Source organism: Microtus pennsylvanicus, chromosome 10 (assembly GCF_037038515.1).
Source record: "Microtus pennsylvanicus isolate mMicPen1 chromosome 10, mMicPen1.hap1, whole genome shotgun sequence".
NCBI lineage: Eukaryota > Metazoa > Chordata > Mammalia > Rodentia > Cricetidae > Microtus > Microtus pennsylvanicus.
The window spans coordinates 113,166,424-113,193,310 of NC_134588.1; the positions used below are offsets into that span (position 1 = coordinate 113,166,424).

Below are 26,887 nucleotides of genomic sequence, written 5' to 3' on the forward strand. Positions count from 1 at the left end.
GTCATAACAGCTGCTAAAAAAAGCAACTTCAAACAGATCCTTTGCTGCAATGATGTTTTAGCAAAGAAATGAAATTTGCAGGGCACATTACTGCAAGCATGCTTTATAAGGATGGTGCTCAGGGCAGAGGACAAACCAGTGGCACAAAGGCATGAGGAAGATGCCGATTCAGTTAGAATACTTACCCTTTCTTCCTGTACTCAAGATATCTGAGTATGATGAGACAAATTACAACAAGTCCAACAACTAAAGAAAAGGAAAATAAATAGCATGTAACACTGAGAATGATTGCCAAGATTCAAAATCTAAGCAGAAGAAATAAATCAGTTATTTTTCAGTGATAACCAGTTATGCATTTAGATTTCATCTGCACTCTTTATTCTTTAAATCCAACTCCCTGGAATCGTAGTTCACAGAAAGTCAGAGAGTCCTATCTGAATTTTAAATATTATCAAAAGCATACTTAGGATGAACATTCACAATCATTGTTTACAGGCTACTTCTAAGTAGACATAGAATATGAAATAATATAAATTAGCAAAGGGTAATACATAAAAGACCATGTTTCCTAAGTTAGTTTATCTCAAGTTTAAAAACTTTTAAAAATACACTGCTTTACAGAAACAATTGGATTTAAGCAGTGAAAAATGTGGGCTACTTACTTGAAGTAACAACAATCAGAACAATAATCCATGCATCTAAGGAAAAAAAAAAGGAAGGCAAGCATTTAGAAGTCTCTAAATTAGTTCAGATAATCTAAACTTAAGAGAATAATAAATGTTCATTTATCTACTTTGAACACAATCATTAATACCCAAGTCATTTTGATCACAGAACACTTGTAAGCCCATTTGCAGGTTTGGGGTCCAACTTGTGAACTTCAATTTTTAGTGTGTGGTTTATTTTTTCTTGCTCCATCACGTTGTTTAGTAAAGGTTATTACAGAATGATTAGAATTCACCAAATAGAGGAAAATCATTACACAATATATTATCTTCTATTTGATTTTGTCCAGTATGCTTCCTACAATTTGTTATAATGTTTAAAAGAAATCCATTCCCCTGAAAAGTAGATCTGTAGAATGTCATAAGCTTCAATAAATTAATTAAACAAATACTATTTTCAATTCTTACAAATATTCTATCTTATCAGGCCCTTCCTGTCTTCCTTACACCCTCACAGCCACCCCCATAACTAATCTTAAATACCAAAGACCTTCCCTTCTGGAAGTATAGCCTAAGAGGTGGAGATAGAGTTCAGTCGCAGACCACCAATGAGTTATGCAGAGGAATTTAAACAAGCATAATGACTAACTGGGTGTTCTGGTTTTCTTTCTATTGATGAGAGAAAATACTTCAGCCAAAAGCATATAGGGGAGAAAATAATTCATCCAGTTTATACTTCACGGAGGGAAAGTCAGGACAGGAACTCAAAAAAAAAAAAAAAAAAAAAGAACTTGATGGCAGGCCTGCCAGGTATACATGCAGCATTACCTTTAAGCAGGGAAATCACTCACCACTCAGAGAGTATGGCAGAAACCATGAAGGAAGGCTATTGCTAGACTGATAGCAAGGTTCGTGCTTAGCTAGTTTTCTTAATACAGTGCAGAACTACCTGCCCAGGGAATGGTGCTTTCCAGTGGGCTGAACTCTCCTACATAAGTCAACAATCAAGACAATCCCCCTTTCCCCAGGCCTACAGGCCAATCTGATCTGGGCAATCCCTAAATTGACACTGCCTTCTCAGGTGACTCCAGGAAGTATCAAATTAACAGCTAATGCTAACTAGGTTACCAGAGAACATTAAATTCTACAAAAATCTTACATTTTGGGAGTATTTATGTCTAATGTATTTTCTTCTAAAGTTCCATACTTAAGACAGTTCACAAACTGATGGTTTGACTGAATATTTTCATTTTACATTGGAAAGACACTGATGCATACTCAGCAGAAACCAATGTTGAACTTTAAATTTTGACCTTTGCCTGGGTTAGCAATGACATGGAACTTTATCTTAGATCTTGGGCAGTAGTGGAAAGCCACAGTTCCTACAGAAGCAGAATCACATGAGTGAAACCCAAACTTTAGCCATGTGAATATCTCTGATAATCTTTAGGTAAATACGCTAAGTACACTTTCAAGTTATCGTGGGTTTATCAGATCCAATCTCCCATAATAAGCCAAATGTGATTTAAGAAAAAAAAATCATTACTAATCTAGTCTAATAAATAAACATAGCAGATTTTTTGTCTTGCTCATTATGTCTACATTTCACTGAATTTTAGCTGTTATAACTATACCTGATTTAGTTTAATGTGTACTGTATAAATTGAGGCCTACATAAATTATGCTAAACAAATCTTTCACACACAAAAATATTAATCCAACTTATAGTACTTTAAGGTCTATGTAGATCAGACACAAATAGGAAGAGAATCACATGGAAGGCAAGTTGTGATTTATATACTTTAACCTCAACCAACTAATTTTCCTATATTGAGGCCCTTTTATAACATTGCACTTACCGCCATGTCACTCTACACAGTAGTACTTACATCTGTCATGGTGTCAGCCCCAAGTAAGCAATCCTAAATGTCAACTAGTACTACTGACAAGATATGCTTCTTTTTAACTCGCAGTAACTTAAATGTATGATATTTCCATGTAAACTGTTAATGTTTCATACTTCACGGGTATAAATAACTGAAATAATAACCTAATTCTTGGCCAAATATTCCTTCACGGGGATTAGGATATCCTAGGGGGAAAAAAGAAAGAAAAATGGGTTAAGTAAAATAAAACAGAGAAATAAAAGAATAAAAATCAAAATCCTGTAAATTCTCAAGTTTATTCTTCACCAATGTATAAAAACTTCTAAGCTTTCATTTTTCTTATAAGTCCCATTAATATTTCTTTTTTTGAGTATTGTTATAAAGTTCTACAGTTTTATGTTTTTATTATTAGCTTTTTCCTGTCTACTAATATTCCCTATAGTAATAATATATCGTAGCATACAAATTTCCTTATTCTCAAAATTAGTCTGTAAATTTTATGAGAGTCTAGTTAAAATTAAAGATATTGAATTGGCTCAATAAATAATTCAGTTATCAACCTGAAGTGGAAGGAAACTTTCTCAACAAAATAAATCCCATATAAAAATAACCCACAGTTAGTATTATCAATAATGAAATATTAGAAAATTTCCCTCTAAAATCAGGAACAAGATTGGGTACCCAGGTCTGCCACTTGTATTCAATATGATATTGGAATCTAACCAAAGCAATTAGGTAAGAAAAACAGAAAATGAATAAAAGAAAAATATATGTTTGAAAATGGAGTGACCTTTGTTTTCTTGTGCTGTTGGGTGTTGAACCCAGGCCTAAACACGCTCAGCTGTCACCCTACCACCACTTTGCTACAGCCTCAGCCACAGATGACGTGCTTTTTCTGTAGACAGACTAATGAGTTCAGCAGAGTTGCAGGATACAAAATCCACACACAAAGAACAATGAATACTTTATGAAGGAAATTATGACAACTCTAGTTGCAATAGCATAGAAAAGGTAAAACACAAAGAATAACCCCAAGGCCATAAAAGACTTACACAGAGAAGCCTACAAAACTTTGCTGTAAATGATTTAAGAGATAAATACATGGAAACACATGGTTGTGGTATGCATACAAAGCATCCCCCAAAAGCTCATGTGTTGAAGGTGTGATACTCAACTGACGGACCCAGCCATTGAAAATTGGTGGAATTTTAAAGACTCTGATTAAATTAATAGAGTCCATTCATAGACATGTAACTTGATGGCAGTATTAGTAAGTGGTATCAACTAGGAAGTGGACCTGATGGAGGATATGGGCATGCCTCTGAAGGTTATACATGGTCTGTTTCTCTCTGGTCCCTAGCTGTTAGAAGACGAGGAGACTCTTCTCCCACACTCCCACCTCCATGCTGTTCTGCCTCTCCCTAGGTCATCAGCAGTGGTGTCAGCAGAACAAAATATCTGAAGAAGTTAATGAAAATATATCTTTTTCCACAAACACATGCATATACTAACTTAGTACTATGGCTTGAATGCTTGCTTTCTCCAAAATTCATGTAGAAATTCTTGCTGACATAAGGGTATTGAGATGATGAGGGCACAAGTGTGTTGTGCCATTATCTAGAGACTGGGTTCATTGTAGGAGTGAGTCTGCCCATGTGGCATATACTTTTTCTCTTATTTCTCTCTTCCTTCTGGCTTGTTATGATGCAGAAAGAAGGAATTTGACATTACATACCTCCCTGAATCCAGAACCATGAGAGATATAAGTTCTGTCCTTTATAAATCATCTCATCTGTGGTATTCTGTTACAGCAACACAAAACAGACAGATGGCTCTTGTTACAAAAGCAAAACAAAACGACATGAAACAAAGACCAGAACAACTGAGAATGGAGATGCAAGAAATGTGGTGAAGACTATAAAATCATGTAGCTGTTGTGGAAAGAGAGAGAGAGAGAGAGAGAGAGAGAGAGAGAGAGAGAGAGAGAGACAGAGAGAGAGACAGAGAGAGAGACAGAGAGAGAGACAGAGAGACAGAGACAGAGACAGAAGAAGAAGAAGAAGAAGAAGAAGAAGAAGAAGAAGAAGAAGAAGAAGAAGAAGAAGAAGAAGAAGAAGAAGAAGAAGAAGAAGAAGAAAAATTGAATCACCTAATGACCTAAAAGTTCTATTCCTTGTTGTACACCAGAAAAATTAAAAGTGGAATAGGTGTCTAACTCCATACTCAAAACAGCTGTACAAAATAGCTAGGAGGTGTACATAAAGCAACCTTAATTTACCAAAATGAACAAATAAGCAAAATGAGGCACTATAAGAAATGGAATATTATTCAGATATAAGTGTCCTAGAAAGAGATGAAAGTTACATGGATCAGAGTTATATGAAGTTAGTAAGGCACAAAAGGATAAATTCTGCATGATCTAGGTACAGGAAATACTTAGAATGGACAAAGTTATGTAGGGAAGCAAGGAAAACAGTGTGCAACAGGTGCTGGGAGAGGGAGGAACAGGAAGTCTTCATTTAACAGTGGAAGTTTCAGTTAGGGATAATGAAAGAGAACTGGTTGCACAAGAATGTCTGTGTGTGTAATGGCAAAGAATTGTCTGGTTGAACTGCAAGATTAACATGAATGGTCTAGAAATTTTTAAAAAGTCAAATATTAAAAAAAAGAGTACTGTAGTTTTAAAAATACAACTCTGGTGCAGGAATGGGTAGGGTCCAAACGAGAAAGAAGGCTGGAATACCTGTGATTTTATGTACATTAACCTCAGATTTCCACAAACACGTGCATATACCACAAATGTGTGCATCCACATATATGCAAACACACACACACACACACACACACACACACACATAAAATAATGAGGAAAAAGGAAAAATAATAGAATGTTGATGTACAAAAATAAATAAAAAATAACCCTAAAATATTAGTAGCAATTAACTTTCACAACATTATTTATATACTTTTAATCTATAAAAATAAATCTATATCCAGATGTATGTAAATTAAAATATTTTAGGGAAAAAAAGGAAAGAGGATATGAATAAATGACCATTGGGTCCAGTGGCAAGAACCTAAAGGCAAAGATTATTTGAGATGAGAATTGAATGCCTGAGCATCAATAGTGATCCACCTTATCCCCACCTCAAAGGATGCTTTAAAAATGTAATTTTAAAAAGTTCAACCTATTAAAAACTGAAAAAATGACAAAACAAGACACCATTTCTCATCTATATCTCATGGAACTCTTAACTCCATCAGTAGGATAAAGAATTATCAAACCTGGGTAGTTGTAAACTGGAGGCTTGGTGGGATAAGTAGGCTTAGGACCTAAAAAAAAAATAGAGTCTATCAATTCATTAATCTTATTAATATAAAATTATAAATTTAATTATAACATTAATTTTTATAAAGATTACATATGAAAATAAAGAGTACACATACTTTCTGTACTTTATAGTTCTACTAGAGACCTAGCCTATAGATATGTTTGATCTACATATATAATTGCACAGACCTGTGTACAAGAATCTTCACTACAGCTTTGCATTTTACAAATACAAATCCTAGAATGTAACTAAAAATAAATCATAAAGAGAATGTGTTCAAGGTAAACATATGCACCCTAACAAGTCAGATACCATACAATGGGCACCGTAATCTCTCCACTTTCACATACCATCAGACCTACCATAACACTAGTACAGGCTACTGCTGCTGCCGCTTCCCTATGGGCAATAAAAAATGACAGACAATTCTACCAAGATTTTTTTAACAGAAGGATCCCTCTTAGTTTTACTTCTTTACTAGCCTTTTCTTATATATCTTGTCTTTCAAATAGCAAACTGAATTAGTGTTTCATAAATATTTTATCAAGTACTTACTGTCAATTCTTTCAAAAATTCCTTTCAACAGAAACTCAGCTAAGATATAAAAGAAAGCTACTGGAAATGTCAGGTTCTTGTATAAAATATCAAAATGTACTCCAGAAATTGGGCATGGTAGTACATGCCTCTAATCCCAACACTTGGGAGGCAGGCGATTTCTGTGAGTTCTAGGCCAACCTCGTCTACACAGATTGTTCTAGTATATAGTGAAAATCTTGTCTCAAAAGAAAAAATAAGAAGAAAAAAGAGATTCTAATCACTGGGTGAGCAAGTGAGCATCTACAATTCTCATATCTCTCAAATCTTTAAAATATTAAGAAGACAGAAAATATTTTTTAAACAAGTTAGAACCAGTAATTGAGGTTTACTTGAGTTCAATATCCTTGTTAAAGCAACATGGAATCCAAAGTTCATAGAAATGAAGTTAGTTTGGTTAGGCAGAGTCAAGGTAGGACTGTGCACAGTCAGTCCTGTCTGATGCTCTTTCCACCACCCTGGGTGGCTTCCAGAGCATCAGCTGGAACCACAGCAAGGAGCTCTGCAGTGGGAATGATGGTTCCTCCATCATAGAAACTTCTCCATGCTTAACAGCAGCTGATTGGGAGGCTCTAGAAAACCTATGTCACTTCAGCTGGAGAGGCTTCCTAGCTCTTGGTTGTTAAGAAATCTACTTTCTGTTGTCAGTGTTGCTTGGTAAAGACAAAAATAACGAACACATGTTTTAAATAGGTAAGGGGAGTGGGGAGGAAATGGAAAACGCAGGTTTCATTCTTGAGGCAGCACAAATTTCTATTATATGCACTACTTAAGAAAAACTGAAAACCTGAGCATAGTGCATGCTTATAATTCCAGCACTGAAGAACTAAAGCAGGAGTACTGTGACTGAGGCCCATTTGGGTATATACAAGATCCTAAACAAAACGGCTAATGAGATTTTCACCCCCAAACTGACCACAGTTCAGGAAATGAACTGTGTCTAACATGATAAGGAGCAAAAGTGTAAGCAAATCATTTTGGTTAAAAAAAAAAGAATTAAGTAGCAAAACTGAATACAGAAAACAGCAACAAACAGAAGCCAAGGGCCTTCCTTTTTATTAAGATTGATGCAAGTAGAGAAGCTATGTAGCTAACTTTAAGAGTATCCCATATACCAGGTATTGTGGTAAGTCCTTTAAGGGCATCCCACTTACATCCTGAACACAATAAGAAAAGTACTAGCTCATTTGACACATGGAATTACACATTTAAAATGGACATACCTTTTCTAAGTTCACATTCCTATTCATGTGTGGGACTATAGCAAATAAAATAAGTTACTACTTTTCACTATCATGAGTCATACCTTTGGTTCTTGCCTTAATTATATAGCAATAACCAGGATTCAATTTACTCTGAAAAATGTTGCAATCCACTTTTTATATTGAAATGCACTTAAGAGAATATTGCTATGCTCTAATAAACTAAAATCCCCCCCAAAAATAACAAAAATCACAACAGCAGAATTTTATGTCATATATATGGCACAGGAATGATTATAAGCCTGAGCTATGTACCAAAATTATTGTTTTTCAGGTTTCATAATATTTAACAATAATGAAATAAATTTCAAAATAAGCAAACAAACAAAAGGGAAATTAAAGAAGGGAAATGAGACATCGTTTATACCTTTAATACATATTGGGATTGGAGGCTCCCAAGTGCTGTTAGCATTGCAGACCACCGTGTCCCTGCCCCTCATGTAGAAACCCTCCTCACATTCAAATGTCACTGTTGCTTCATAGGAAAATTTCTTTTCAAATCCTGCTATCTGTCTTCCGTTTTGTAGTAGTGGAAATGGACATTTTACCACTGAAAAGAGAATTGATCACAATTTAATAAAAATCTGGTTTATTTTTCATATCAATTTTCTGAAACTTTTAAGATTACAACTCAGAGTTAAAATAACATATTTTGTGTTCCAAATATGAGCACATAGATCCCTCAAAAATTCACAATAATACCTTCCCCATTCTTTAAGTAAAATTAGTCACAATCCATTAGACTGATTCATAGTCTACTAGAAGAATTGGGGGAGAGGGACAAAAATTGCTAGTTTAGGCACTATGGATGTTATATGTTATCCTATACTGTGAGGTATAAACTGAACAGCAGCTGAGACCAGATCACGTTCAGCTTGTTAAACTCAAGTGCTCTTCCCATTCCTGGGGACCTGAGCTCCTGTCTGGTACCATTTTTTTTTTTTCAGTCCAGTGCTTCCTTTAGCAGTTTTAAGCTTTTTTATTTTTTATGTGCATTGAGCTTTTGTCTGCAGGAAGATGCCAGATCCCCTGGAATCAAAGTTAGAGACAGCTGGGAATCGCCATGTGGGTGCTGGGAATTGTACCTGTGTCCTTTGCAAGAGGGCCAGTGCTTTTAACCGCTGAGTCGTCACTCCAGCCCCACTTTGGCAATTCTCATAGGCTGGCTGGGAAAGTTCTCAGCTTTGGTTTATATAGAAGTGGTCCAGTTATTTTTAATGCTTCTGTCTCGAAGAATTTTTTCTTGATTAAAAACTTATAGGTTAATTATATCATTGTTCTTTCCCTATCTATCTATCTATCTATCTATCTATCTATCTATCTATCTATCTATCTATCTATCTATCTATCTATTTATTGAGACAGGGTTTCTCTGTAGCTTTGGAGCCTCTCCTGGAACTAGCTCCTGTAGAACAGGCTGGCCTTGAACTCACCGAAATCTGCCTGCCCCTGCCTCCCGAGTGCTGGGATTAAAGATGTGCATCACTACCACCTGCTCCTTCTCATTCTTAATGTTGGTCCCTCTACCCCCCCCCGCCCCACACATATACTTCTGGCTACAGTTTTATCTAATTTATCCATCTTCTCCCAAAATGCAGCTGTTGGTTTCTATTATTTTTCTTGTTCTTCTTTTTTCTGCTTCATTGATGTCTGCTGTACTTTCTTGCAACTTGCTAGTTTAATTTGCTCTTTAGATTATTATAGTGGAAGGCTAGGACTAGGTCCTTTGGTCCCTAATTTACAATTTTTATTTTTCTAACACAAATATTTTGTGATAGGAAGTGTACTTCAGGTGAACCCTGGCAAGTCCTGACATTCTGAGAAGCTGTTTTCATTTTTACACATTTCACACACTTTGCAATTTTCCTGCTAACTTCTTTACCTATAGATTATTTAGAAGTATCTTGCATAATTTTCAGATTTTGTGGATTTCTACTTTCATTTCTTAAGAGTAGGTAATGCACTTTAAATTACTAATTTTTTATATTTGTTAAAAATTGTATTAGTCACCAGTCCTGGTGACATACACTTTTAATTCTAGCACTCAAGAGGCAGAACCTGGAAGATCTCTGTAAGTTCTAGGCTAGCCAGGGTTTACATAGTGAGACCTTATGTCAAAATAACAAACAGCAAAAACAGGCAAAACAACAGCAACAAAAACATCTAAGCATCTAGATTCTTTTCTACCTTGCAGCCGTCCCATGTACACTTGGAAAGATAAGGATTTGCTGGGAGTCAGTGGTAGCTCTCTTTCAAGAGCAAAACCTTCCAGTGGCTCCATGTTTTTGGTAACGCTTCCATGCCGTAAACAATTTAGGATAAAAAAATACAAAAAGCAAACTTTTTTTTTTGTCTAGATTTTTACTATTCTTTCGGTGAGAGGGCTGCTAATCATAATCTGCTCTGCCATTACCTGTAGCTAGACTGTCCTGTCTTCTTGTAACACAGGATAACTTCCTTATTGTCCAGCCAGTGTATGTTGAGTGTTTTGGTTCTTTAAAACAAAAATACCCCACCTCATGGCTCACATTCTAGGAAATGAGGATGGAACTCCATAACTAGAATTATTTTTGGATTTAACTTAACAGCTATGAAATTAAATTAGAAAACAGTTTTAGAAGAGTATAAAAGCCATATGCTCACTGTATTTACTTTTAGGTAAAACTACTTGCAAATGAAGGAAAGATGATTACCTTTACACTCTGGAGCCGGGCTGCTCCAGGTGTTATGGCCAGTACAGATCAGCATGCTCATTCCAATAAGGGAAAACTTATCTGGCCCTGAGATAGGATCACAACTGTAAATCACTGCTTCACGGTATCTGAATACATCAATATCACTAAAGGTGTGTGTCCCATTTTTTATTTTTGGAGGTGGCACACAAGAGATTTCTTTATAAAAAAGAAAAAAAGGAAATAAAGTTATAATTAAGGTAGTGTACCTATTCAAGACAGTATTAGGAAACTATAAATCATTAGCAAATTTATCAGTACAAGGTTTTTATGAGTTATTTATGAACCCAATTTTCATCTAGAAGAGGATTTCTATGATAAAATCCATCACTTCAAATTTAAACCACTAACACAGAAATGACCTTTCAGGACAATACTCATTTTCCTAAGGGAAGGAATGACCTTATTTGTGAGGTCATGCCAAGTTTTGTTCTAGTCAATAGAAAAGATGCTGATCATCTGGTGAAAACCTTTGTGATGAAAAAGATCACGTTGAATACTGATTGAGAAATGTGTTTGAAGGTGCAGGTACATTCATTCAATAGAATGGTGGCTTAAAATCGTACTGACATACTATCATGTATAATTTTCATCCTTACAGTACAATGTTTTTGCAGAAGTAACAAACTTTGATAATTGAACAGACTAATTCCCAATGTCTTCCTCCAAGTCAAATATTGAAGAGATTTGCAAAGCACAAAGCAGTGTCCCTATTCTTACTTTTAAAATTTCTATAAAAATATGTGAGATATATTAATATGTAGAGTTTATTGTTCTTAAAATAATTATTCAAAAATATTTTCATTCTAATCCCAGCATGATTAATATCAATAGATATAACCAGGGAGAAAAGGTTTTTTGGGTACTTATTAATCTAAAATCATAATAGGGTCCTGAGGCCAAAATGGTTGAGAAGTGATAGTGTAAATTTTTAAAAAAGAATGTACTTACTTTCACAACGTGGGGGAGGACCATCCCAGTGTGCATCAGCATCGCCTTTAAGCACACAGTGTAGAACTGACATACCAATTAAGTAATAACTAAATGAGCAAAGAAAAAGTTACTGATTTTTTTGGCAGCTGATAAAATACACATAATAATGAAAGACAGTTTCAGATAGCTTTTTTCCTATGCTATAGTAGTTTGAAGGATAGGTTTCTTAAACAAGGTATAATGAAAGTACTAAACAAATCTAACCAAACTTTAATTAGATAAAGAGTTTCTGTCTGTGAGCAGGCAGTCCAAGAGCTGTGATATCTAGGCACATCTGATGTGACCTGGCATCTTTGCTATCTCCTACAATCAATCATACTACTCTGCTTCTTTGTCTTTGCAGAGGAGAGAAGTTTCCTTAGGAAAGGACTGTCTGGGTTCTAGTTTTATTTCCATGACTGACAGGCTACTCAACCTTGGACAAATCATTTTAAGTTTCTCTTGTTCCTGAATTAAAAACATACAAATAGCTAGGTGTGCTAGCACACAACTTTAATCCCAGAACCCAGGAGGTAGAGGAATGTATATTTCTGTGAATTAAAGGCCAGTTTTGTCTACACAGCAAGCTCCAGGCCAACCAGGGTTATATAGTGAGTCAGTGTCTCTCTCCTGTCTCTCCTCCTCTCTCTCTCCTCCTCTCTCTCTCTCTCTCTCTCTCTCTCTCTCTCTCTCTCTCTCTCATACACACACACACACACACACACACACACACACACACCAAAAAACAAACAATAGTAAATCAGATATCTTATAAGATTGTTCAAGAGAATTAGATAAACAAGAGTCTGGCACACAGCAGTAGAAAGACTATGTTATTTTTTTATAATTTTGCTCTGATAGCTTCTGTATCTACTGGGTTTCTCAACAAGATTAGTCTTTGAAAAATATTTATGGCCTAAACTTTTGGTTCCCTCAAAGTACCTAGGAAATTTCCTCAACCTAAATTTCCTTTACCTAAATGTACTTTTACTTGATAAAGTTAAAAATGTATTGCCAAGCATGGTGGTGCATTCCTTTAATTCCAGCAGGCAGATCTCTGTGAGTTTGAGGCCAGCCCGGTATACAACACATGTTCCAGAAGAGTCAGGGCTGTTACACAGAGAACCTTGTCTTGAAAAACAAAGACAAAACAAAACAAAAAATATCAATGAAACTCTCTGATGACAGTCACAGCCAATTTTGCCCAAGAGTCACAATTACTTCTAAGAGAGCTCTAGAGAACAAAGATTTACTCAGTGACCAATGCCTCCTTTGGAGACAATTCAGGTTATGTAGAAATCTGAAAAATAAGGTTTTCCAACCACATCCTGTCATGTGGTAAAGATGAGTTAAGTTACATTTTAACTTTTTAATGCCTTCAAGAATACTCCTTTGGTTAGCAGTTCTGCCTTAACTTCATGAGCGCCCCACTTTGTCCTTGAGCTGGCGGTAGGTACACTTGACTGTGAGTAGTAAGGTCACCATGCTCACTCACCCTTTGGATATGTAGCCCAGACTGGCCTGGAACTCACTGTATAGTCAGTGTGCCCTCAAACTCAGGGAGATGCACCTGCCTCATCCTCCTGAGTGCTGGAATTACAAATTGAACCACCATCCTTGGCAGATTACTTCATTCTTAATGTTTATCATAGACTTATTATTAGATTCATGAATGATACAGATCAAATTTCCTTCAACTTCTTTATTGATTAAGCACCTCTCCTATCTCCATAAAGTACACAAATGTTGTTTGGCTAGGAGCCTCATATTGCCTCATATAGTAAGCAAATTTACTTGAATGATTATAAAAGAGAAGTAGAACAATGGAATCAGGAACATTTACCTTATTTCCCATAAGGAGCAACTTACCCCTCCACACAAGAAAATTGAGCTCGATTACCCCATGAAGGTCTGCCATCCATGTAGTGTACATTGCCAAATGAAGGGCTCTTTAATGTTGAACATTCTACTTCTAGAAGAAAATAACAATAAAAATTTAATTCAATGCCAAAGCCAGTTGCACTTGAATCAAGGTAAAAAAAAGTAATACATGGTTCTTTTGAGTTTGTAGATTATTTTCTTTAATGGTTACATTATAAGGGTGTGGTGATTTGAATAAGATGTTCTCCATAAGGGCATTTGAAAATTGGGTGTCTAGTTGGTGGCTGTTTGAGGAAGATTAGGAAGTCTAGTTTTGCCAGAGAAAGGATATCACTAGGGTGGAGGTGTGCTTTGAGGTTTCAAAAGATTTTTGCCATTTCCAGTACATTCTCTGAACCTACTTGCCATTCTGAGATGTGAATCTCATCTGTTCCTGCCATGATACCTTTGATCTACTATCATGGACTCTAACCCTCTGAGACCACAAGCCCAATTAAACCCTTTCTTTTATAAGTTGTCCTGGCCATGGTGTTTCACCACATCAGAAAAGTAACTAATGCAAAGGACAAGCACGAGATTAACAATTATGAAATCAACTAATTTTCCAAGAAAAAAAAGATTCCCTATAAATTTCCCAAAGCTTGAAAAAAAAACCCTCACATTTAAATCAAAACTTTGTTTCATAGGAAAAGTATCACTGCAATAGGAGTATAAGCACCCCAATCCTAAAATGTCTGAAGATCAAGAAAAAAGAAAAGTTGAGTTTACTTACTAAGACAACCATCATCTGAAATAGGGACCCATGTGTGATTTGGTTCACAGGTAGCAAACATGGGGAATGGAATCATATATAGGTATCCTTTTTTACACTTATATTCTATTATCTCTCCAACCTCATAATAGAGTTTAGGCACACCCTTGAGTTCCATAGCTTCAAATGGTGGTGGTAGTTCACAAGCATCTAAAGATAAGGAGGCAAGAACATGAAGATGAAGTGTGAAAACCATTGTTACAAACTAAGAAAGGCTATTTTGTGGCAGGAAGGACAGAAAAAAAGAATTTTTTAAAAAGCGAGATTCTAAACTCTTAGTACCTGCCTTTCTTTACTCAAGCAGTGGCAGTAATACAAGAATATCTCTGACTGGTTTAAAATAACATCAGCTTTTGGGTTATTTAAGAATGAATTAACTTTTATTCAAAAGCAAAACAAGGAGACATGATAAATGGTTTTGGTTTTTTATAAACAAAAGATATGAGACTATCCTGTTCTTAATGACTATGTTTCATTCACTATTACTCCTGTAGTACCCAATACCAAAGTTGAATGAGTGCTGTGATTGATTCTTTATCATCTATAAATCAGAATTCAAATTCTTTACTATTCAGAGAATTTGTTTTGATGATATCTTAAAGTCATGTTTTCTTTGCTGTTTTTCAGACAGTCTTAACAAATTTTTATTATTTTAGCTATAAATATTTCTCTGTGTTAATACTTCTTTTATGTCAAAATATTTACACTTTTCAGGTTTGTTATGGGCTTATTCTGCATTACTGCAGAAATTAGAAAGCAAATTCCAAATACTGTGGGTTGTATTTTCCTGGAAGTACAGTAATAACAGATATCAGAACTTCAATAACAATAGTGATGAGGATTTTAAAAAAACTACAAATAGCAAAGACTCAGCACATTGTGCTAAGTATATGGTGTTCTTTAACATATCTTCATACTAATTATTTAAAATAGTTTCTCCTTCTGTAAAATGAGAAAACTGAAGTATCACAAGGTGGAAAAACCTGTTCAGGAATGCATTCCAAGTATGTGTCAAGCTAGGTGTTAAGCTAGGCAGCCTGTGTCCAGGTCACACTGGGCACCACTGCCAATGCTATGACCCTGTCCTTCCCCATCTGGACCTCTCCAAAGCAGATGTCACCCTATCCTGCTTTAGTCCTCAAAAAATTGCCTTTTATATTGCTTGGGGACATTACAGTAGCTGTAGTTTAGACACAAGTTGTACTAAGTCAAGTAAGGAATAAAAGGTGTTCCACACATCACGTAAACCATCAGAGCCTGTACTGTTCCAAACTAGCCCCTCTAGTTTTTATTATCACTTCTCATAATTACTTAGTACTCTACTTTTTTCTTATCTCTTTTGTGTCAAACTAAGTAGCTGCTGATCAGCTGCGTCCCATCTTGGATATCTTTGCTTTCATTGCTCCACATCCCACCCAGTTCCTAGCTATGCACATTGGTAGCTCTCCCCTCTTTCTAGACACCTGAAGGGAACGTCTAATGCCTCAACTCTGGAAACAGTACTTTGGTTCCTTCCTTTGGACTGCCCCCTATCAGAGTATCTCAGATAGGTCACATGATGGCTATGTTCAATAGCTAAGGTGAAATCTAGTCATCAATATTCAGCATTGGCTCATCACAGTGGCATTAGAGTACAATAAAGCACTTGCAAGGATTATATTGTCATGATTATAATAATGAAAATAGTCATTTGAAAGATTTATTCATTGGAGAAAGAAGAGATATCTAAGAAAGGAGAGTCGTCTATTTTTTTGTTTTTGCTCTGTGTGCTAAAAAATGAATTTGAAATGAATTTTATGCCCTGGCAAAGCTGAAACATGCATGGGCAGCCTGTATGTGCGGGTTCTGTTGAGCTTGTCCATACTGGGCTTCAAGGTCTAAGTTGATGAGGACAACTGACCAGGTCTCTTCCTCAAGAGGGCACCAGAGGTCATTATAGATGGTTGGGAGCCACCATGTGGTTGCTGGGAATTGAACTCAGGACCTTTGGGAGAGCAGACAGTGCTCTTAATGGCTGAGCCATTTCTCCAGTCTGCTAGTATTGTATAACTCAGCAGCTGACCACATAAAGATAATTCTGTTACACTGTAGCACACAGCGTAAGGACCGAAACACTAGAGTGTAAGCATTTATTGGTCTTAGGAAGACCTAAAATAGGTATATTGGAACAGACACAACAAGAGGCTGTAGCTTGGATTAAAGAAGCAGCCATTCTTCTGAAGGAAGGAGACCAACCTCAAAATCTAACAGATTCTCTTTTGCAATCCTGATGACAGGCTTCCTATGCTGGACACTTGTAAACCCTTTTCTCACAAGTTGAATTGTTCCAAAAATGAGACCCTATTCTGTCCTTCTTGACTAGCACAATAAGCTTTCTTTTATGTTTTCTAGGGTTTTTTTAATCTACATTTTAGTTTTCAGATTTTATCTTGCTTTCCCTCCTCTTCATTTTCCCCTCCATTTATGTTATATTCAATTTATTTTATTTTTCTGCTATGGGACAATGGTCTTGTTGTATTAATAAAACACTGATTGGCCAGTAGCCAGGCAGGAAGTACAGATGGGGCAACAAGAACAGGAGAATTCTGGAAAGAAAAAATGGTGAGTCTGCTGTTGACACCCAGCTGCAGAGGAAGCAAGATGAGAACGCCTCACTGATAAAAGGAACCAAGCCATGTGGCTAACACAGACGAGAATTATGGGCTAATTTAAGATGTAAGAAAGAGATAAGAAGAAGCCTGAGCTAATAGGCCAACCAGTTCATGATTAATGTAGACCTCTGTGTGTTTCTTTGGGCCTGAGCAGCTGTGGAAACAGTAGGACAGAAACCTTTGTCAACAAATGGCACCAATGTGGACAACTAAATCCACTTAAAACCTGAGAGAGTTTGGGAAGTAATTCTAGACACAAGAGAACAGAGTTAAGCATGGCTTTTTGGCAGCAGCATTTTCTCTGGTGGGGTCTGTTTGCTAGAGGCAAGCATGTCTCATTTAAGATAGGCTTCCTGACTCAGCTTTAGCTCCACAAACCTTGCAGCTGTTTTAAGAGGACCTGACAACAAACACTTAAGTGGTGTTTATGATTAGCTGGCAGCATGCTTCTTGGTGGTAGCAGGGACCCTGAAACTCTGTAGAGTTATAACAATAAACACAGCTCTGGCCAGTATCTCTGCCCTGAGGCTAGACTCTCAAAAAGCCAAGGAATTGGGTGGATCCAGCCATCAAGGCCACGATTTTAATCCTAGTCACATTGCTTAGCAAGTCAAAGGCTCATATGGTCAGAAAAAGAGAGATGTACAGTAAAGATGAAGAAAATCTCTAAATGGTTTACAGTGTGTTTAAAAATATATAGGCTTGGGAGAGAAAGGAAAAAAGAATAAAGTTCTTAAAAAAGAAAAAGAGAGAGTAGTTGGATGTGGTGGCATACACCTTTAATCCCAATACTTGGGAGGCAGAGGCAGGCAAATCTCTGTGAGTTCAAGGACAACCTGGTCCATAGAGTGAGTGCCAGGAAAGCCAAAGATACACAGAGAAACCTAGTCTCAAAAAACCAAAAATTAAAAATAAAAAAGAAATAGAGTTTAAAATAAAGCCATGTAAAGATAGAAAATGCATAGAGAGTCTGAATACTGTATGGTATTGTGTTGTCTTTGAATTGCTTGATCGCTGAGGAAGGAGCAAAAACTTTGCTAAAAGACATTTGATTACAAATGCTGCTGGATTAATACAACATATATATTTTGAAAATACTTTGACATCAAAATTTAAGTCAAAAGATAAGTTACTTTGGAGAAGAGGTTTTGTTTTTGTTTCCACAGGAAAAGAGAGGCTGTGGATTCATTCTGGGTTAAGAATAATCAGGTTTGATCAAGGAAGACCACCTGAAGAATCTCTGATAGGAGCAGATGATAGAAAAGATCAAACATTTAAGAGGACCTCTGTTGGAGTTTCCTCTGAGTTCTATATCCAGAACAGCTTCAAGACTGCTAGCTGAGATGATCAAGCCTCACTGAATACTCTAATTAGGATTTGATCATATTCTAAATCTTCTTTAGGTTCCCATAAGATTGTCAGTGTCCTCAATCAGCAGGAAGTAGCCTGGAAACCTATGCAAGCAGTCCCCAAAATTGGGTTATGGATATTTATCTTTGTTTAAAGTGTTGGTTATAAATTGTTATGGATAATGGTCAGAAAAAAAAAGCTAAACAAAGGAGATTATATTCAGAGTTCTTGTTTTGATAAAAAGGGGGGGGTGCTTGGGACAATGATCTTGTATTAATAAAATGCTGATTGACCAGTAGCCAGGCAGGAAGTATAGGTGGGGCAACCAGGCAGGAAGTAGAGATGGCGTGACAATAACAGGAGAATTCTGGGAAGAGGAAATGGTGAGTTTGCAGTCATAACCCAGCCACAGAGGAAACAAGAAGAGAATGTCTCGCTGATGAAAGGTACCAAGCCACATGACTAACACAGACATGAATTATGGGCTAATTTAAGATATAAGAAAGAGTTAATAAGAAGCCTGAGCTAATAGGCCAATCAGTTTATGATTAATGTAAACCTCTATGTGTTTCTTTGGGACTGAATGGCTGCGGGACCAGGCAGGACAGAAACCTCTGTCAACATTTATCTGTTTTCATCTATTACAAATAGCTTAAGAGTATCCTTTCAACATTTAGCTTGAAGTCTGTTTCAAACAGTATTCTTAAAAACAAAACAATATAAATCCAAAAAAGCCATTTGGAGTATCAAGTGTGAAAAAAGATAAGATCTCTGCTTTCCAATGGGAGAGGTAGAAAACAGAAAAGACAGTTTTAGAAATGTGATCGCAAGTTCAGTGTGTGTGTGTGGGGGGGGTTAATCTGGATTGTGTCTACTGAGGGTATTCATATGAGGTCTCCCTGAGAGCTAACACCCTGGCGAAGTTTGAAGAGAAGATGGTCAAATATGTAATGTCAGGGAAAGGTTCCATGTATGGGGAAACAGTAACAAGCCAATGGTTTAAAATGTCAGAGTTTAGATTGTTGTATGTCCTGCCAAGAGTCAATTTTCAATCCAGTCAGAGAAGCATGCTCCTTACTCCAGAGTGCAGTATATTAGTTAGTGTTAAGCTTTGGTTAATATTTGCCACTCCTAATAAATATTAGCAAATATCTATAGATCATCTCTATTTATCTGTCACTAGGGATCTATCAGCATAATAAAGTGTCTGCTTATATTCATACACATGTATGTGTTAACAACCAGTGGAAGAGGATCACAAAAACAAGGCTGGTTTATGACTGCCTCCCAGCATATCCATCCTTAGGCCAGCAGAGCCTGGAATATTGAGGGGAAATATTGCTGAGTGGATGCCTCTAATGAGGGATACAGAAATACATATAGACTACATGTACAGGATGATGTATGTGTACCAGGCTTTTTCTTTTGGACCACCAACCAGCTCCCAAATCAGGACATGGAAACTTATTAGTTTTGAATGTTCAGCCAAGCTTAGGTTCCGTGTCTGGCTATCTTTTTTTTTTTTTTAAACTCAACCTGTTTCTCCTCATCTACCTTTTGCCTCAGGGCTTTTTACTTTCTTTCTGTATATCTTACTTTCACTGTTTGTGCCTTCTGGCTGGCGGCTGCCTGGCTTTTTCCCTGGGTGTATCCCTCCTTTGCTCCTCTTAGTATCCTGGTTCTCCTATTTATTCTCTCTCCCTGCCAGACCCGCCTATCCTTTCTCTGCCTAGCTATTGGCCATTCAGCTCTTTATTTGACCAATCAGGTGTCTTAGCAGGCAAAGTGAACCAAAATCAACACAGCTTTTCATAATTAAACACATCCTTACATTGTTAAACAAATGCAGCATAAACAAATGTAACACATCTTTACACAGTTAAAGTAATATTTCTCAACATAAACAAATGTAACATGTCTTTACATATTTAAAATAATATTTTGCAAGAGTATATATGAGGGACACATTCACAGAGGGTTGAAAAACAAAAGGAAATATTGTTATTTGTGTAAATTTTATACAGTAAGCATATTTATTCCATGTAATGAAACACCACCAAAAAGTGATGGGAGAAACCTTAAGTTTTGGTTCATGAGCTGAGGTGAAAACCAGAGTGTTACTTATACTTCCTGTCTTTGGACTGATGTTTAAATTTTTTTCTACTATGACTTTGTCTTCAAAGGAAGATGAACAGTGACTCAAAACCATTTGGCAATACCATCAGACACTGTCTATATTGGCTAGGATAACTCCAAGTCTGGAGGAGGGGTGTGAGGAATATGATCAAATATGTTCTATGTGAAAAAAATCTAATAAAAAATGTAAAGCCAAAAACAGCCACTTGTAACCTAAGCCCACCCTGCCTCAGGCAACAAGGAAATGACTTAAGATAAAACAAGCCAGGTGTGACTTTCCCTCCCCTCTAAACCTAGAGAGTTGCTCACCCTCTGCAAAAGCTGTGCGACCTGCCTTTCCCACGGTCGAAGACTAGGCCTACCCTAAACCCCGAAAACAGTGCAAACTGCTACTGCCACAGCCAGGCTCTGAATGAACATCTATTCCTCTCTCCACTCAGGCTGCCTACCCTTTATGTTTCCCACTAAGCTAGTCTGCACTTTGGGGATGGTCTCCACACCACACATTTGCATAACCCTAGGAGAACTCTACCAGGTCCTCTACGCCAACCTTGCTCAACCCAACCTTGGATGAGCTCCTCACTATGAGCTCCTTCTACAGACAAGGTACCAGCACTCCCGAGACACAGACTCCTGGATCCTACCAGATAAAGTAGACAGCAGGAACAAAAGGGCCTCTGCGCAGAGGCCCAGGAAGCACCACCAGAAAGTGGAGGTCTTCCTCCTGCGGCGGGGAGGCTTTGCGTCCGGCGTGAGAGGTTCCGCCGTCATGTTACCAGAATGAAGGGAAAACTGAGCGCCAGGCTTCCAGGGAGCTGCTTTTGAGCTTAGTGAACAGACGCAACAATCCTGAAACTAAAGTGAGCCAGGCGACACAAGTGGGCGTGGCCAGGCCACTCCCGGAGGGCCAGTGACTCAAGGTGATGCTGACTAGGCCAATCGGTTGGCAGTGAGGCGGGGCCTCAATTCAAGGGATTGGAATAACGGGGTTGCGCTCTCGCCCAGGATTATCCGGCTTGTCAACTGCTAACCTTTATCTGCTGTGCTCATTCTCTGACACCTTTAACTCAACCCGTAGGAAGTTGTACTGCTCCCAAGTCCTCTTCCGCTTTGCTGCACTCCTCAGCTTGGGTGGTACTCTTCCACAGGCTGTGGAGCTCCTCCCCAGTCAGGGTTGTGCTCCTCTATGGGTTGTCCTCCAACAGATGTTGCTCATTGTTCCTCCCCCAACTGCTTTACAGTTGCTCTAGAATCTGCTTACCAGCAGGAGCTGACCCTGGCTCAAATAAACAAGCGCAACATTCTACTCAGAAAGGGTGGAAAGACTAGTTGGCCCTGTGATCATTGCTCGAAACTGGAGCTCGAAGAATAAAGCATAGGGCCCGCAGAGACCTGGAGCACAGCGGTGGGTCATCATACAGCCAGCATCCCTGGTGCTCACCTTATCCAGGATGTCTCAGACTGGTCTCCCTGTTCGTTGTTGCATTTGGCATTAGTCACATCGGATTGGGGAAAATACTTACATTTTCTTCATTTGAATTATACAATACAATCCTCAAATCTCAAATGTTTGCCCAATGAGTTCCCAGCCCCTAAGGTCACCACCCACCCCATTGCTGTAAATTATTGTACAGAACACTTTCCTGGGGGCAGCGAGCATTTGAAGCCCACTCTTGAAGTGAAGCTATTCTCTATCTCAGCCCTGCTTTGAAATGTTTTCAGGGACAGTGTTGACAGTGAACGTTCCAGGATCCTGACAGCTGCCTGAAGTCTACAGTCAAACCTTCGGATGAAGGAGAGGATTCAAAATAAAAGTGGTTTCTCCAATTAATGGGAAATATCTCGTTTAGCTGCCAAAGAGAAGGACACAGGCTTGTGGATCAGAATAGGACTCAATTTCTTAAACAACAGAGTGGAATGTCATTTATTAAGTGACATAGAAATCAGTTGTTAGGTGCTTTGTGTGTGCATCAGGAATTATCATGTTTACCTTATGTTTTTCAGAGAGTGGAGTATGGCCAGCTGACCTTCCTGCACAGTAGTGCAGGATCTAACTTCCTCCCTTAAAAGTTCAGAAAACAAACAAACAAAACAAAACAAATACAGAAACAAGAACTGTTCTTAGAAGGACACTTATTTTGTCCATTTTTGGCTTTGTATCTTTTTTTCTGTGCCTCAGGTGTGTGTAGTACAGTGTGTTGTGTGTGTACTAGTATGGGTGCATTCACCTCTCCATGTAAGTATGTGTATGTGCATATGGTTGTGGAGACCAGTGGTCAACATCTGGTGATGTAGGGGGCGTGTTCGCCTCGGGCTAATGTTTGCCTATAAATTTGGTGAACCTGCTCCCAGCTGTCGCTTCTGCTTTCCTGGTCTCTGCGGGAATGGTGGTTCTGTAAGTCTATTTCTCCATTAAAGCTGTATATATATTTTTACAATCTATCTGCATTTGCTTACACCGTTACATCTTGGCGCCCAACGTGGGGCTATTTTGCCCCCGACTCAAGTGGGTAGCCCGCTAGCTAACACAGCACCCTCCCGGGTGCTGTTTTTTAGTTCGTGACTCGGGCCCCAGTGCCGAGTCCGAGACACACTCAGCCACACAGGCCCATTCTGCCTGCCTTGGCTTAGTTTGCAGCGGAACCCCACTGCCTGAATTAGCAGAAGCTCAAGTACCTGTGGTTTTGCAACATGGTACCTTCCTCAGTCACTCTGTTTTAGCTAGGGTTTTATTGCTGTGAAGAGACTTTATCACTATGACAACTCTTATAAAGAAAAACATTCAATTGGGGCTGGTTTACAATTCAGAGGTTTAATCCATTATTGTCATGGTACAACATTGTGACACTCAGGCAGACATGGTGCTGGAGAAGGAGCTGAGAGTTCTAATATCTGGATCCCCAGGCAGCAGGAAGAGACTGTGAACCATTAGGCCTGGCTTGAGCTTCTGAGACCTCAAAACCCAGCCCCCAATGACTCACTTCCTCCAACAAAGCTATAACCACTCCATCAATGCCATTCCTCCTAACAGTGCCACTCCCTACAGATCTATAAGGGTCATTTGTATTCAAACCACCACATTCTCCAACTTATTTTGTGAGACAGAGTTACTGAATCTAAAACTCATTGAGCCAAGTAAATTCTAGGAATCTTTCTGTTTTTTGTCTCTCCACTTCTTGGCCTTATAGGCACTTTGGAGCTTTTTATGTAGTAGATTCCAGGGATCTAAATTCAAGTCCTCATGCTTCTGCAGTGGGACTTAAAAAGTAAATATATTAAATTACAAACTTCCATGAATTAATATATAATATCCCTTTGTGCTACAAGATGCATTTTTGTGGTGGTGGTGGTGTAAGTGTGAGGGACGTGGTGTCACTGGCCTTTGCATAGGTCTTTCCCTATCTTTCTTGTCTAGCTATTCCTTATGGTGTTTGTTTTAGACAAAATATACCATGATCAAAAAGTTGGGGAAGGAAGGTTTATTTGTCTTACACTTCCACATCACAGTTCACCGTCAAAGGACGAGAGGACAGGAACTCAAGCAGGCAGGATCCTGGAGGCAGTGGTTGATGCAGAGGCCACAGAGAAACAGTGCTTATTGACTTGTTCTCATGGCTTGCTCAGCCTGCTTTTTATACACCCAGAGGTGGCCCCAGGGACAAGGGACTGCACTCCCACATCAATCACTAATTAAGAAAATGATCCATAGGCCTGCCTACAGTCCAATCTTATTGAGGTATTTTCTTAATTGAGGCTCCCTCCTCTCCAGTGAGTCTATCTTGTATCAAACTGACATAAAACTAGCCAGCACAGTGTCAAGCCAATTGTATAACACATCCTTAAACTAGCTATTAAAACCAGAAACTAGCAATAATTATGTGCAAACCTTTTGTTCAATATCTAGGAATCTGACATTTTCTTGAGATCATGAGCATAGCTCAAAATATCACACACACATATACACACTAAAGATATGTGGTCACTTGTTTCTATTTTTTTCTTCATGTGTATAGATATAGCATGCATGCATATGTGAATGTGTTCATGAGCACATGTGCACACATCTTTGTGTATGTGTATTTATATGCACACATGCACAAACATACCTTTGAGGTCTGAGGTTGATATTGGGAATCTTTTTCAAAATATGTATTTATGTTTATTCTATATTTTGTCTGAATATACGTCTGTATTCCAAGTGCATGCAGTATTCTTGGAGGCCGAATGAAGGTGAATCCTCTGGAATTCCATCTGGAGTTACAGATGGTTGTGAGCTGAGCCACCACATGGATGCCGAGAACTGAACTCTAGGTTCTATGAAAGAGTAACAAGTGCTCTTAACCAGCTATCCAGCCCCTTGTTCAGTTGCTCTCCCACATTATCTTCTGAGGCAAGGTCTCTCAGTGAAATTCAGAGCTCACTGTTACAGAGAGTTCTGATAGTCAGTTTGCTCAGGGCATGATATCTCTCAGCCTTCTGAGGCTGGGAACCTGAATGCTGGCCCTCTTGCTTGTGTGTAAGGGCTTTAACTGCTAAGCTCTCTCCTTAGCCAGGGTTATTTATTTTAAAAGTGTGAACATATGATTATTAACTAGGTAAGTTCTTAAAATAACATATAACTTATAAATATCTAATAGGTAGCATTGACGTTTATAAAACATACAATCCATACTCATTGTATAAACTCCATTCTATACCAGGCGCCCTTCTAGTACCTGTTGGCCTCTGCCCTAAATTCCTGAAAGATGAGCTCCTACCATTCTGCACCCTCTCTAGAGTGGTGTAACTGCTGTGAGATCATTAACCGCTTGCTCTGGCTTCTGTGAATGCACTGATTGCTGTGTACAGGGGAATGAGACAGCTCCTTTATTGCTATGTAGCTGAGGAGAGTGAAACAGCCTCATAAAGCTACAAATTCCACAGGAACAGGTAATTGTGGTCTCTGCCTTAAAAAACCCTTTCCTTAGCCCCTTCTGGACAGCACACATTCAGTTTAGCTTTAAGGAGGCTGACCTGCAAGCAGCTTCAATAAAAATTGTAATTATAATCTGGATTGAGTCGTTAGTTCTCAACTCTGTACCATAATATTCAAATAAATTTAAACATATTAGTCTCAATTATTTATAATTTCTTTACAGGAAAAGTTTGTAAATCAATTCTTCTAGCTTTTGTTTTTACAGTGTTGGCATAGGTTTCCCATAGCGGCCCTGCTTTGCAGTCCACTTCCGCAGGCTCCGCCCAGCATGTGCTGACTGATGCTTCTTAAGAGCTGTACTTTTTTGGTTAATGTATTCTGAACTTATTTAAAGGTAAGTTACTTTACGGCAGTTGTCCTTTTATTTACATGGTACAGAGAACGTTTAAAGTAGAAGAAACCCAGGGTTTAGTCTTTTCTAGAAAGTCCTCTTAAGTCATCTTGAGCACTTTCCATCACCATTTAAAATATCTCTAAATAAGCAAAAGTTTCTTCTCTTCCACAGAGCAGGTGATAACTGATATTACATATGGTTATCTCCAATCTGTTCAGAGTGTGTTCTGTTTTAAAAATGTATTATTAACGGCCATTGTTGCACAAAAATTAGTACTATTTTCATATATTTTTGTATTTTTCCTAATGTTCTTTAATGAGCCCATTCCATATTATGAACATTTTAAAATAAGAAAGGAAAACTATGGACTTAAAAAGCAGAACTCTTAGACTACATCTTCAGTTTTCTGTCCAGTCAGTCTTGTTCTCTTACTATATGGTGTGTGATTTAATATAAGGTAAGGGAGTGGCCACCAAACAGGCAGGCTAAATGCAGAACTTTGCTGGATGCCGTTGAAACTTCATTATCCCTAAATAAAATTTCCTGCATTTCTATGAAGTAATGTCAAAAGCTTGAATCTTAGATCTTACTCTGTTGAAATGAGCTGGCTTCTTAACATAGAATCCTGGATATCCTCTAACTTTGCAGGGTTTTTTTTTTGTTGATTTTTTGTTGTCTTTTTGTTCATTTTGTCAACAAGGGACATGAAAAATTATAGGATATTTTCATTTAGATGACCCAGGATGGATAACTGAACTATCAAGAATTCATATGTTATAGTCAGGATGCTGGTGTGACATATAAATCCAGATTCATCAAAAGTGTTTATTACCCACTTTTGTTTTTTATGCAGGGCACAGGAAAGTGTGATATAAAGGAGGAAGTGGAGTGGAAAGAAGAAATTAATGAGTACATTTCACACTTCTCCTTTTGCCAGTTAATAAACTTGTTTTGGAAAATACACAGGTCACCCTCAGTGCACAAAGCATTTTCTTGCGTCTCTTTAGAAGTATGCTTGTAGCAGTGGTGTAAATGGTGGCTGGTCCTCTGTGAAGAATCCTGTTACTACCATGAAGAATAAGCATGGGGGCATATTCAGTACAGGGCACCTGAGTTTTTCCCTGACAAGGCTTTTCTTTCTGTCCTGAATGTTGTCCTTTAACCAGTGAACAAACCCGAGGGATCCACCTGCCCTCCATTCGTTACTGCCCTCTTGACTGCTCCTCATTATTCTCTTTGTCTCTCAAGACTGGTCAGTATCACCCACTACCTACACTCCTTCACCACACAGCCGCATCTTTGACAT

At 38.0% G+C, this 26,887-nt stretch overlaps 1 protein-coding gene across 4 annotated transcripts in view; it reads right to left on the reverse strand.

Annotated features, from left to right (window-relative positions):
* Positions 1-26,887, reverse strand: part of Cd46 (CD46 molecule) — a 34,293-nt gene that overhangs the window by 7,095 nt on the left and 311 nt on the right. For 3 of the 4 annotated variants that reach the window (XR_012912136.1, XM_075989545.1, XM_075989546.1), the window contains exons 2-10: positions 14,097-14,285; positions 13,313-13,415; positions 11,423-11,511; positions 10,433-10,630; positions 8,107-8,289; positions 5,837-5,884; positions 2,716-2,757; positions 663-698; positions 186-246 (exon numbers count right to left, since the gene is read on the reverse strand). Coding sequence is in view for 3 of the 4 variants with exons in the window: in XM_075989545.1 (XP_075845660.1) it covers positions 186-246; positions 663-698; positions 2,716-2,757; positions 5,837-5,884; positions 8,107-8,289; positions 10,433-10,630; positions 11,423-11,511; positions 13,313-13,415; positions 14,097-14,253 (917 nt within the window). In the remaining variant the exon portion in view is untranslated. The remainder of the gene's footprint in view (positions 1-185; positions 247-662; positions 699-2,715; positions 2,758-5,836; positions 5,885-8,106; positions 8,290-10,432; positions 10,631-11,422; positions 11,512-13,312; positions 13,416-14,096; positions 14,286-26,887) is intronic. The other variant, XM_075989547.1, reaches the window with a different exon arrangement.